General features: G+C 45.4%; 1 protein-coding gene across 1 annotated transcript in view; it reads right to left on the bottom strand.

The window, feature by feature from the left end:
• Window positions 1-348: 348 nt before the first annotated feature.
• LOC119405124 (receptor-type tyrosine-protein phosphatase kappa) overlaps window positions 349-12,416 on the bottom strand; it is a 52,220-nt gene continuing 40,152 nt past the window's right edge. Inside the window, exons 17-22 of the mRNA XM_037671920.2 lie at window positions 12,138-12,196; window positions 10,339-10,476; window positions 9,144-9,263; window positions 4,263-4,405; window positions 2,840-2,975; window positions 349-459 (exon numbers count right to left, since the gene is read on the bottom strand). Coding sequence (XP_037527848.1) covers window positions 382-459; window positions 2,840-2,975; window positions 4,263-4,405; window positions 9,144-9,263; window positions 10,339-10,476; window positions 12,138-12,196 — 674 coding nt within the window. The 3' untranslated portion in view covers window positions 349-381. The remainder of the gene's footprint in view (window positions 460-2,839; window positions 2,976-4,262; window positions 4,406-9,143; window positions 9,264-10,338; window positions 10,477-12,137; window positions 12,197-12,416) is intronic.

Raw genomic sequence — 12,416 nt, 5'->3', positions numbered from 1 at the left:
ATAGTGATTTCTGAAAAAGGCATTTGTGGTGTTAGGGTGCCTTCACCGGAATTAGGTGCGGCAAAAACACAACGGGCGAGAAAGGAGGAGCGGTACGCTGATACCGTGTATTTCCGTACCGTATTTCCGTAGCTTGCGGCAAGACTACCATTGCACGAATCGCCTCATCAGTCGTCGCCTTAGGCGACGCGGTGCGCTCAATGGCAAAATGTCTCGGTGCAAAAGCGGTCTTCCGCATGCGGTCTTCGCAACAAACGGTGCTTGGTATGCGGCGGTGACGACTACGGTCGTCATCGTAGAGGATCGCTTTCAGAAACGACACTAGACACTTGTTGCTAACACAACCTTTTTACTGAGTTGCACGTGCATGTGTAAACCTTGTCACTGGCGGAAGTTCGCGTACATCTCAAAGGATTCGAGGTAGGCAACGGCGACGTCGTAGCAGAACTTGTACTGGTCCTGCGATAGCAAAAGACGGAAAAAAATGCTTGAAATGCCTTTGGTTTGTTTCCGCAAACACTGGCTGGGATAACACGTTGTGTGTTCTCCACTCGGAACTGACAATTCGTGTATGGCCCGCGTCAGGTACACCCTTGTAATTGTTTTCAAATAACGCAGCGCCGACCCCAGGATATTGTTTCGTAATCGTACACTACGAACATAATCAGGAGGTGGCACACCAGGCACGTGCTCAACCCCTCCCCTGAAATTTGTGCAATTGGATACACAATGCAAAATGACACTCGACCACACTTGCCCGCCCGGCCCCCATTTCACATAAAAAATGTGGCCTCGCCCCCCCCCCCCCCCCCAAACAAATTTCTGCCTAAGCCACTGAATGAAACCAACACACAGCTAATCGAAGGATAGCATAGCGGCCATAATTTGTTGTTCTTTTTTTCAACTGTAGTGTAATTATTTTGACCTAACTTGAAAGAAATTAGCGTCGACGAAAAAGGATGATTTTTTGTCCACTAATTCCTTTCAACTTAGATGAAAATCGTTACACTAGAGGTAAAAAGATAACAATAAATAATGTCCGCCATGCTATCCTTGGATTAATTGTGTGTTGCTTTCATTAGTTGTGCCTAAAAAAGAAACGAGCCCCTTGAACAATTATGCCCTTCTTTCACACCGTATGGTAGTACACTAGAGGGAAATCTGACACTGGTGTCTATGGGAGCTGCAATGCATGCCGCTTCATTCAGCATGGGACTGATAAGTAGAACATGGATTTGCCTAACCTTCGTTCTTTCGGCTCCGTGTGGCCCACGACTTCTTTGTCACAAGGCGAAGTGCAGCTAAAGTTCTACAGCCCCAGTTCACCACATTGACCGTTTTAGGGTCACCAATTCTAACCAGCTCACGAGGTTCACAACGAGCCCTTCTGTTATCCGAAACAAAAGCCAAAACCCAACAGTAAACACAGCCACGAGTGCGCTGGAAGCCGGAAGCACGAAGACTAGGCAAATCTATGCACTACCCATCACTCCCATGGCGGCTGAACGATCGCAGCACCGCAGTTCCTTCAAGTAAATATTGTAGGGAAGTCTATGCTCCAGGATACGCTAGTTTCTACTATCGGTGAGAAGCAACGAAATCAGCGTCGCACTGACTTTCTGAACACATGATCGCACAGATAAGGCCGATAGTGCGTATGCATCTCTAAGCAAACAGCATAGAAGATGGCGCTAGCAACACAAGTGCGCACTTTGCGCTGGCGCATCACGTAGAAAATCTCGTTACTCCTCGCCTATATTATGGGCGCTACTTTATCCAGGGGTCAACGCTCACGTGACATTAATAAAAAAGTATGCAAAGGTGTACATGGACGATTAGTCAGACGAAGCTGCGCATTTTCGAGTGATTCCTAAGCTAGGGCTGCTCGAGCGAATTGACGCTGTATTTTTAATAGCGCCGCAGTGACGTTAGTAACAGCTGCAAACCGCCGGAGATTTCATGAAAGAAGCCATGTAGACGTACGCGGGGGTGCATTGTACTCTTCCATTAACTGCTAAAGTTTAATGCCCCGAAGCTACACCGGTACTCATTCAGGGGTGCTTAGGGATGTTCTCTGTAGTAATATAATATATATATATATATATATATATATATATATATATATATATATATATATATATATATATATGTATATATATATATATATATATATATATTACGCGATATTCCTAACTATAGGGCTGTGATTCATCCGGTTCTCGAACTCTTGACCTTGTTATCCGCAGCAAAATGCCTTAAAATTCACTAAGCCATGGCGGCGGATCACACGCTGAAAAAGTCGCCCATGGCTTGAAGGCAAAACCCATTTCTTGCTTCTCAGTCGATACTCTTGATAACCCCCCCCCCTTTCCCCCGAAAGCTTCGTACACGTAACGTGGCTTTGCACTGCCCCCAAGACTGGAGGCGTTCTTTCCATGTCTCACGTGGTTTTGCAGTGCCTCCAGGATCGGCCCATTTTTGCCAAAGTGACGATATCATGTCCTGATGCCATCATGTGGTGTCACATTATGTGACGTCATAGTGATGTCCTCATTAGAAAAGGTGACCGCGAGAGCACACGGGACAAACAGAGGTGATTATGAATCACAGACTGGCCTACACCAACTGCCTTCTAAGATAGTGATGGCATGTTAATGTAGTAATGACGTGACAAACGTTGGCAATGTGTGACGTCAAATGACGTCACATGATGACGTCATCGAATGAATATTTTTGTACCACTTCGTGTTGATACTGGCACCGACGGTCATTCTTCGCGTTTGATGAGGAATCTGAGGCATTCGCCTTGATAATATGCAGGCAACGAGAAAAGCCTTACGCTGTCCAGGATGAACTGCGGCCGGTTTTCTCGAACAATCCTCGTCGCGTAGAAGACGTCGACCTCTTGCTCGCACTTTAGCTTCTCGAGGACAAGAAAGCAGCTGCAGAACAGTCCGCTGACTGCGCATCCGTTCCTGGAGAAAAAAAACGGTGGGGTGGTAGCTCTACGACGTGCATGGACAACTGCGCACGACTAAGACTTAGACCCTAAGTTGATATAGCACTCGTAAGCCGTAATAGGAAAGCGAAAGTCTGTGCAGCAGCGAGCGGGACTTGAAGTTTTGACTGGTCGACGATTGACGAACGAAGTAAACAGAATAGATATTGCTATGCAACAGTCCCAGTAGAGAATTTCATATTTACGATAAATGGCAGCGCACATCGGGTTAGGACACATACACGAAAAAGAAGACACAAGCGCTGATGCGCTGCCAATTATCGTAAATATGACCAATCAACTAGCCCACCAGTATATTTTGAGAAGTTCATGATTTCGAAAAGGCGAGAATGACGAAAGAGTCATAACAATACACTGCGCGTTGTCATCATTACTCATCAAGTCTAATATAAAATATTCGGTATAAAAGAACTTTTTACACCAACACAAACTGCTGAGTAACTTTAACTGTAATCATTCTAAAACTATGACTAATTAAATTCTTGTTAAAATTGAAATATGCAGACTGCATATGCAGTAAGTTGATCGTATAAGCAGTTGAGAAGCAGAGACGGGGTAGTGAAGCGCCGATGCGTCTGGGAAGTTGACCATTGAGTTGTCATTTATGAATTAAGCTGGTATTCAAGAACTTCTCATACTATGATCTTATTGGTGATCATTGTAGGCATAGCCAGAAGAGAGTGAAGGGTTCAAAGTTTCTACCTTCTTGTTGCAGGGGAGCAGCGCGAAAGACGAGAACAGAATATAGCACACACACAGTCACACGTATATGGCTGCGTGTGGTTGTTTGTGTGCCTTTTTCTGTGCTCGTATTTCGCGATGATCCTCTACAATATGTTCAACCAACTAGCCTTCAAGTTCACCCCTACCCTCCATGAACTTTTGTTTCACTTCACACGTCTCTATATACACGCACAGGTACCAGTACGCATACGTACGTATATACGTATCCTAGTAGCACGCATTGTTGCCATAGCATTGAAGCAATGTCTGCAACGCTATGGCAGCATTGACAACGTTGTTGCAGCGCCGGCCAAAGAGGTTGTCTGGCAGCCGCTTCGCCAGAACCAGGCATGGAGGAAGAAGATGGCTCACTAGCTATCGTTTGAGAAACTTGGTGTAACTACGTTTTTCTTTCCTCTTTCACGTACACACACATCTCAAATGAATATGTACGTCATGAAGAAGTACCAAAATTAGATCACCCAGACGACAAGATCACCTGTAGCTCTTAGAATCTCACCTGCACTGAACGAGGATAATCTTGTTGCCCGACTGCTGCTGCCAGCGTTCCACGTGGTCCACCAAGTCCACGATCTGTTCCGCGCTGTTCCACGTGGTGCGGTGAAAGTGCCTCACGGTCACCGCGCCGGCCGACCCCGGGCCCTGAGGAACAGTCATCGAGGCATGCAGAGATGTACAGCGGCATTTCATAACCCGTCACGAGCGTCACTGATGTTCAAGTACGCTCTCCTGAGTTCATTAGGTAATCGTCCCCACGGTGTTAAATTGCTCCCTGGCACATGTCGTACCTAATAACAGCAAATGTGCCTCTATGTAGCCTCGTTCGGTTCAACAAGGGGGAGGGGTGTTTCTTTCCCTTGCAGAAATGAAAAAATACACTCACATGAAAAAACACATTCACATACCGCGCATCGTGAATGCGAACTTTCAGTTCTTAATTGAGTCACTCATAACCTCCGCGCGGCCGTTATAGGCGTGTTTTATCTTTCCAATACCGCATTTGAGTTTGACTCAATCCTGCCTATACTCACACCTTCATATCTGAAGTGACGAAAAACCCTTAAGAAAAGGTGTTGCTGGAGCCAACGTTTCGACAAGTGGTGTTGTCTTATTCAAGGTAGCAACTGCCTTGAAGGAGACACACACTACCTTAGCACATGCATGCGTACACGCTCTGAGGCAGGCTGTAGCTGCACTGAAGAAGACAAGACAACATGTCGAAACGTTGGCTACAGCGACACCACTTCTTCAAAGAACCTATATGTCTTCAAGAAAACAATCCTGCGTGAAGCCACCACGCCAGCACACAGTTCACTTAATGCGATACCGGTAAAGAGCTCGTTTCACAGAAAACGCCAGGCCTGCGCGGAAAGCGCAGCACAAGTCACAGCGAAAGCTAGAAGAGCGGCATTTCTAGAGCCCGTTATAAACTCTCTTGTGGCTACTAATACAAGTAAACTATAGCAACGTGTGTGTGTGTGTGTGTGTGTGTGTGTGTGTGTGTGTGTGTGTGTGTGTGTGTGTGTGTGTGTGTGTGTGTGTGTGTGTGTGTGTGTGTGTGTGTGTGTGTGTGTGTGTGTGTGTGTGTGTGTGTGTGTGTGTGTGTGCGTGCGCGCGCGCGCGCGCGCGCGTGCAGATATCGCTATCGCGTTCAACTATTCTCTTAAAAGGGAAGCTTAAGCGTCCCCTTTTTTTTTCGGTGACCGATCTTTAGGGCGGACGTCCGTTGTCCAGCAGCGCATGCACACAGGTGATGCCAACTCTCTTCACAGCCGCCCCTAGAGAGTGTCCGCGTCTGAGCGGAGCGTCATACAACGGGAAATTATTAATAGCTTAATTAGCCTAATCACGCTAATTAACGTACTTGGCCTAACATGCATATTCGAAGTTACTATATTACAAATTATGATTCGGACGTACATGCATGTCGAGTGTGAAAAAAAAAATGTTCAGTATACGCACGAAGCTATTCTTCTGCCATAGACAATTTTGTATAACTTCGTTGAAGTATTACTTCGTGTTTCTTTATCATGGCAGATCTTACGCTCTGTCTTGATTGCGTTGTCCCTTTTACAACGATTTCTGCATATGCTATTTCTACGGCTGTTCTGACACTGCTGTTTTCTGACATTTTATTACAACTTGATGTGGGAATTAACCCCTTGCGATAATTTCCAACTCCGGCGCTGTAGGTATTTGTAATAAATGAAAAATAAATAAATAAGATAAATATAACAAAATAATTGAATAATAGGTAAATAAATAAATATAGTACAAACGTCAAACACGCATATTTTAAGGATGTGTAATGGTACATTAGAGTCTTGACGAATATTTTCGTGCGCTAATCTGTATGTTTTCCTTTTAACTGACTATAGCAGCCACAGGGTCGTGAACTGGGCATTTGGGCCGAAAAAAATGTTTGGTGCATTCCTCGGGGAAGTCATCACGTGGAGTTTATCGACGCGTTGCATTACACAGGCGAGTCGTTGCAGCGGTGATTTTGCCACACATTCTTTGTTGTGATTATTAACATTACCATTATTATAAATGCGCTAGTGCAAGGCTTTGTCGTCATGGACGGTTCCTGCTCCTCGTACTCTTATTAAACAGCAGATAGTTGACAAGTTCCGGCTTAGAACAAGCAAGCAAGATAACTCTATTTTTCTTACACCATACGACTAAGCAACATATTATAACGTAGTTAAGCACTGAACTTAAAGCTGTTAGCACCTATAAGCTAATATTACCGTAAAGCACAGGACCATAATGGGGCAAAAGGATATACTTATGGATGGATTTCTTGATGGTGTGTCCTCGAGAAATTATTATTCTGTGTTGGGGAAAATGGGGCGTTGCAGATTAAGAGAGCAAAAGGGGAACTTTACAAGAGCGTGGAAAGTTCACGAGACCCAAACCGCAGAAAGACCCTGCACAAATTGGATAAACAAGTAAAAAAATTAGTTTCACCGCAAGGGTGAAGCAAATGAATGCGATAGCAATAAATTTTATTGTTATACGAAGTAAGGCTGGCAGTTAACTCTTTTAGTTCCGATCTCGTGTAACTCTACAAAACGCCAGTGCAAGAGAATACGGCCACTCCAGGGAGAGCAGCGGTTTTCGCAGTCTCTTCGCTTTGAGAGCACAGCACGTGGAAGGGTATGCGAGCCGTCTGCTGATGGCTGCCGAGATAGCGCGCACGCGCGAGCAATCGTGACCGCGTCCTTATGATCAAAGTTCACAGTTGCCGCGCGAGCAAACACCCCGTCCCCACCCCCCACCTCGCGTCCTGTCGTCCCCTTCAACACAGGCGGGGCGTTTCCTCTCTGCTTGAGCAGCATTCGACGGCAGGCCTCGCACGCGAGTTGATGTTATCGCATGCGCCCTCCGAACGACGGAGATGGGCCGGCTTGTTTGATCTCTGCTTCAGCCGCGTTCATTGCCCCGCTCTCGCGCTTTTACCCACGGTAGAACATACGATGCGCAGGGGGATGTTATAGATTTGGATTTTATACGGAACATGACGGCGACGGCAAAAACCTGTCGAGAGTGTCCATATAACTGCTATCGTAATAATAACGCATGACTAACGTATTCAAGCAAGAAGTTCGACGAGACTATAGTCGTGACCATATATGTGGGCAAACTCACTCATGAATCGACTCAGACTCAGATCGAGCCATGAGCCTTAGTCTGAGTTAGTTGGGCGAGTAATATTTTAGTGAGCCTGAGTCCGAGTGAGTTTAGTTGAGGAAAATTTTGGTGAGTCTGAGTGAGCTCTAAGAGAAAAACATATTTCAAGCGTGAGACAGAGTTACCTCCACATTTTTGGCGGACCTGTGGTCGTGACGTGTTTCAAGGTGGCATAGTACAGGTGTCGTTGTTAACTTCAGTGGAATGCCGGTGACCGAGCTGAGTGCTCTAAGTACATTCGGCAGGTCTTTCATCACCTAACCTCTAGAATGGCGCTGAAATGGCCCTTGACCGTGAAACTTGGCACATTTAGGAGTTTTCGATCCTTTATGCGTTATAAGCCCAGCCAGTCACCTCAAACATTAGCAGAAAATCTACGTACCGAATCTTCGCTACAGGAGTCTGGTGTAGGCAGAATTCGGAAGACATGGTAGCTACATCAGGAGGCACGCAACAGCAGAGTGGAACAGAAGGCCTCCAGAAGAGCATAGCAGGGGTAATTCAGCAGCAGCGTCAAGAGAGGCTGGACAGGCACAGCGTAAGCAGCAGAAGCAAGCATCAGGAGGAGCGTGAGGAAGAATAATCGCAAGCTGAGTAGACAAAGTGCGAAAAAGAGAAAACGGTGGCAGAAGATATGTGCTACGTAATCATGTGATAGTGCAATAATTGCAAAATACATTGCTTATTTTGAAAAATTTGAAGTTGGCAAGAAACTTGACACAGATTTGGCATGAAGCAAGGGAGGCTAAGAAGACGAATTTCTACATGGGTATAGGTGAACAAGCTGGCACGCTCTTGCACGCAAAACGCTGCCGTGTTCACGAAAGTTGGGGGCTCCAAAGATTGGGAAGAATACTAAGGACACAATCAGCAAGCACTTTATGGCAGTCCACAAAACCTCCACATCGTGTCTTTGTGATCCAAGGGATTATTACTTGGGCAGAAGCTAGCCTTTCGCACCGCTTTAATACCAACTATGCGTGCGCCTGTGTTTCGCTACTTAAAGCTGTACGATACGCTTTCCCGCCTGTGCCTTCTGCGGTTATCTGGAAAAAGATTTTTTTTTTCTTTTTAACACTGTTGATCACTGTCGTCCCTTATAACCCTTTCAGTCACGGTGTGTACATATGTACACATCAACTTCGAAGTCGCATCACGCACAGCGTGTTTCTTCAAATGACCTGAAACTTAGTGTGCACATTCGTGCAGGCTTCCTGAGTGGAAAACTAGCGCTTATTTAACTTCATTATGCTGTATATTGCTGCAGATGATCACTTTGCTAGGGACACTACCATGTTCGACGATCGTTGGACGTACGACGTTCCAGGACCAACGTCAAGAGTATTTTTTTTCTTCGCTTGAAAAGCATACAACCAAAAAACACACTGTACATGCATTTTGGGCCTAATAGCTGATTCATTTTATGCAAGGATTGAAGCTGACTGACTGCAGAATAATTAGATATATAATTACACACTAATTAGCATTAATTACTGTAACTCACACAAATGAACACATTCCTTCATTTTATTTCTTGGAATGTAATACTGAGTGCCTTGAAATCATGCCACGGAAGTTTGATGCACTTGCAGACAGTGCATCATAATTCGTGACTGAAAGGGATAAGTGTGCCGTTGGTCGCCGGTACCGGCCCAATCGTGGCGCATAACCAACAGTCGAATGTTACCTTGTGCTTTTGTGTAACCTTGAAGGCTTGTACGGACATGTCGTTCACATTTCGGTTCTCCGTGCACTCGATCCTGTGATCACCGTATCGAGCTGAGCCGCTCGTAGGCCAGAACTGCACCTGCGCAGCGAGAATACAAACAGTAAGCGCAATACAAACAATGCTGACATGCTCGGCAAACGCGCCTGTATCCTAACAAGCCGTGATGGTTGTACCATTGTCATAAAATGCATTTGGTCAGATAAAATATGCCCGAAAGACCTTGCATGTGCTACTTTGAAGAAAAAGACAGCGGGAAGACCGGGCGTATGAATAGAATCACACAACACGAGCGCTGACGAACAACTGGGCACAGCTCACTGCGGCAAGAAAATATACAAAATGTAAAGGCGAAGAAACAATCGGCATGAATAATTAACAGCGCAGTAAGAGGAAACCACAGCATGCTCAGCTACAAGCTTTGTTACAAAACGTTGTCAAATTTATTACGCAGCGTAAATAAAGCGCAATTTCGAGTAGTAACCACTTAGAGCTTGGTGTGAACGTAGCTAGTGCAAGAAGTCACGCTAGCCTCAACAGCTTTGCAAGCTATTCTCTAAGGAAACAACGAGTAAAAAGTGTGGCCAGCTCCACTTCGCGAACACTGTGGAAACAGCGAAGCTAATGCCCCCCTTCGGTAGGCTCCTCCTGACCCATATTTGTGCGCCTCTCATTGGTTCACCCTTTCCGCCAAGCCTCGACGCTCCCCCTCTTAGCGCACTTCTTATTGGTTCACCCTTTCCACCGAGCTTCGCCCTCGCCCATCTCGGCGCGGCGCATCCCTTCCTCCCCTACCGTGTCCCACTCTTGCCACGCCGCTAGAGCCCGAGACCAGCGCTGCGCCAACGGACGAGGAAGCCTCGACTAAGAACAGCTTCGTTCTTAAAAAACGGTGTCGTTTTGTCCGACCAGAACAATCGTCATCTATATTCCGCGCCTTTTTTTGCATTACCAGCGCGCGCCCGCGTTTTCCAGGTCACGAACGGCATGTGCGTCATTTGCGTGACATAGCATTCTTGATATATGGCGAGCGCAGAGTTTTCAAGAAAGAAAACGCGTGCAAGCTAGATGACGTTTATTGTTGTCGAACAAAAATACGCTCATTTTACTGGATATTTTCTTAGAGTGTACGCACGAAATGAAGTACACAGCTCACCACATCAGCGTCGTCGCTAAAGACGTCCAGCGTGACGATAGTCCTTGTCCCAGACTCGATCACCAATTTCCAGAAGTCCTCTAAATCCCTGCTGGACGGTGTCTGTGTCACCAGGAACCTGTCCTTCTTGTGAAAGCCCTGTTTTATATAAGGCAGTCGAGAGCAATCGCGCATTAAGTTATGCCGGTCATTGCTTTGCAACTCCCGGCAAATTTCTCACTTTATTCGCAGCGAAAACACCAAAGTGAAGTCCACAATCCCTCCTTCATTCACACATACACACACATGGATATATAAAAAAGGCTTTATTTATCTATGTGTGTGCATGTGTGAATACAAAAATAAAATAAGGACAGGCGCTATGTAAACCCTAAATGTGGGTAGGCGGAATTGGAACACGACCATTTGCGTTAACGCGACATCGCATTGTGCGCCTGTCCGCACCAAGTTGTCCCGTGTTGCCTCTTCAGCTAAGCCTTGCGTTCATCCTTTTACTAGGCAGCAGCGTGCTAAGAATAACACCTCACGTCAATTTTGTGGATATCCGCAAAGCTAATTGGTTAAGTCACTGTAACTGTGCTTCGAATTATCGTATACTTCGATATACGCGATCTGAAATAGCCCTCCACTGTCTTCATCGGATATATAATGCGAGCACACCGGAGAGGGGCTGCTGTCTTAGCAAATCTATCACTTTTCTTCTTGGCAACCCTGACCAGTTTTCCGACCAATCCTGTGCCCCTGTCGGGTGGACCACAGTTTATTCTTTCAGTATTAGAATTATGTTCCTTGCATGGGTAATCGAACGATCTTGATAATATTCTGCTGTGGATGGCTATCAACCGTGCATATTATAGTTAAGGGTGTAATTATCTGCCTGAATGGCATCCTGGAGAACCTGAAGAAACGGCATTTCTACTTTAGAGTTCAACCTTAAGCAACGTAAGAGTTCAAAGCAGGTGGTGAGTAGGGGGGGGGGGGGGGAGGAGCGGTATTGTCGGCTACCTCTGCTCACACGGCTATGTGTTTCACCAAGAATGCACCACCATCGAGCGAACCAGCCAAGCGTTACTTTGAGTGGTCGGTCACTCTGTACATGCCATGTGTAGCCTCCTGTATCTCCGATAGGGTATAGGAAAATAGACAACGCTCCTGTTTAGTGTGCCCTGTTTCTCTTCTCTTGAGTCGGCCTGCTTTGTCCTACAGTGAAATACCTTGTAAGCACAAGGCACCGCCAGTATGCCCTAGCGCATGAAGCACTTTCTAGAGTGAGTGTCGTCTGTTACGGTATTAGGTTTACTAAATGCACATGCCATACCATTGTTATTCAATTAGAAGCCATTTTAGCTGGCCAGTACCTATATTATGCACTCCTATCATCCCACCCTTTGTTTTTGTTGACCCTGACTGACTCTTGGGCTGTTCCTAAAAATATAAACGCGAATAAAAAAAACATGTAGCCTGCAGATTACACACATTAGTACCTTAGTCATACGCATATTCTCCTTTATTAAATTTGTTATTATTATTATTATTATTATTATATTATTATTATTATTATTATATTATTATTATTATTATTATTATTATTATTATTATTATTATTATTATTATTATTTGTAAACAGTATGGGCGTAGATAACCCATTCAGGGAATGTCCCAAATTGAACAGCGTAGCAAGAGTTGCTTCGACTACAATTAGCGTAGCTGTTTCTAGAAATGGTTGCTATTTCTGTCTAAGTACAGCTGAGGAATGTTCAGGTTATTTACAATGTGTATAATCGGAAGGTTTTGCTTACGTTGACGTAGACGGCGTTTACAAAAGTCCCGTCCCTCAAAAGTGGTCGACACCGGTCCGCTGCAAAGGATTGTCGAATATTTCAAAGAAAAAGGGTGAGGGAATGAGTTGAGACGGCAACGGAAATACCTTATCAGCTACCCCACAGTGCGAGAAAACTGGGATGTGGGGGTTGGGCTGAAAGCTGAGACAATAGGGGGAAAGATACTGGGAGTACAGGACACACAAGCACAGAAGGTCAGTTCGCGAATACTCAAAAAACGTCGCTTTGCAACGCGAA

The sequence above is a fragment of the Rhipicephalus sanguineus genome, chromosome 9, assembly GCF_013339695.2.
Source record: "Rhipicephalus sanguineus isolate Rsan-2018 chromosome 9, BIME_Rsan_1.4, whole genome shotgun sequence".
Classification (NCBI taxonomy): Eukaryota; Metazoa; Arthropoda; class Arachnida; order Ixodida; family Ixodidae; genus Rhipicephalus; species Rhipicephalus sanguineus.
Note: the sequence above shows the minus strand (reverse complement) of the source record. Positions and strands in the feature narration are given on the sequence as shown.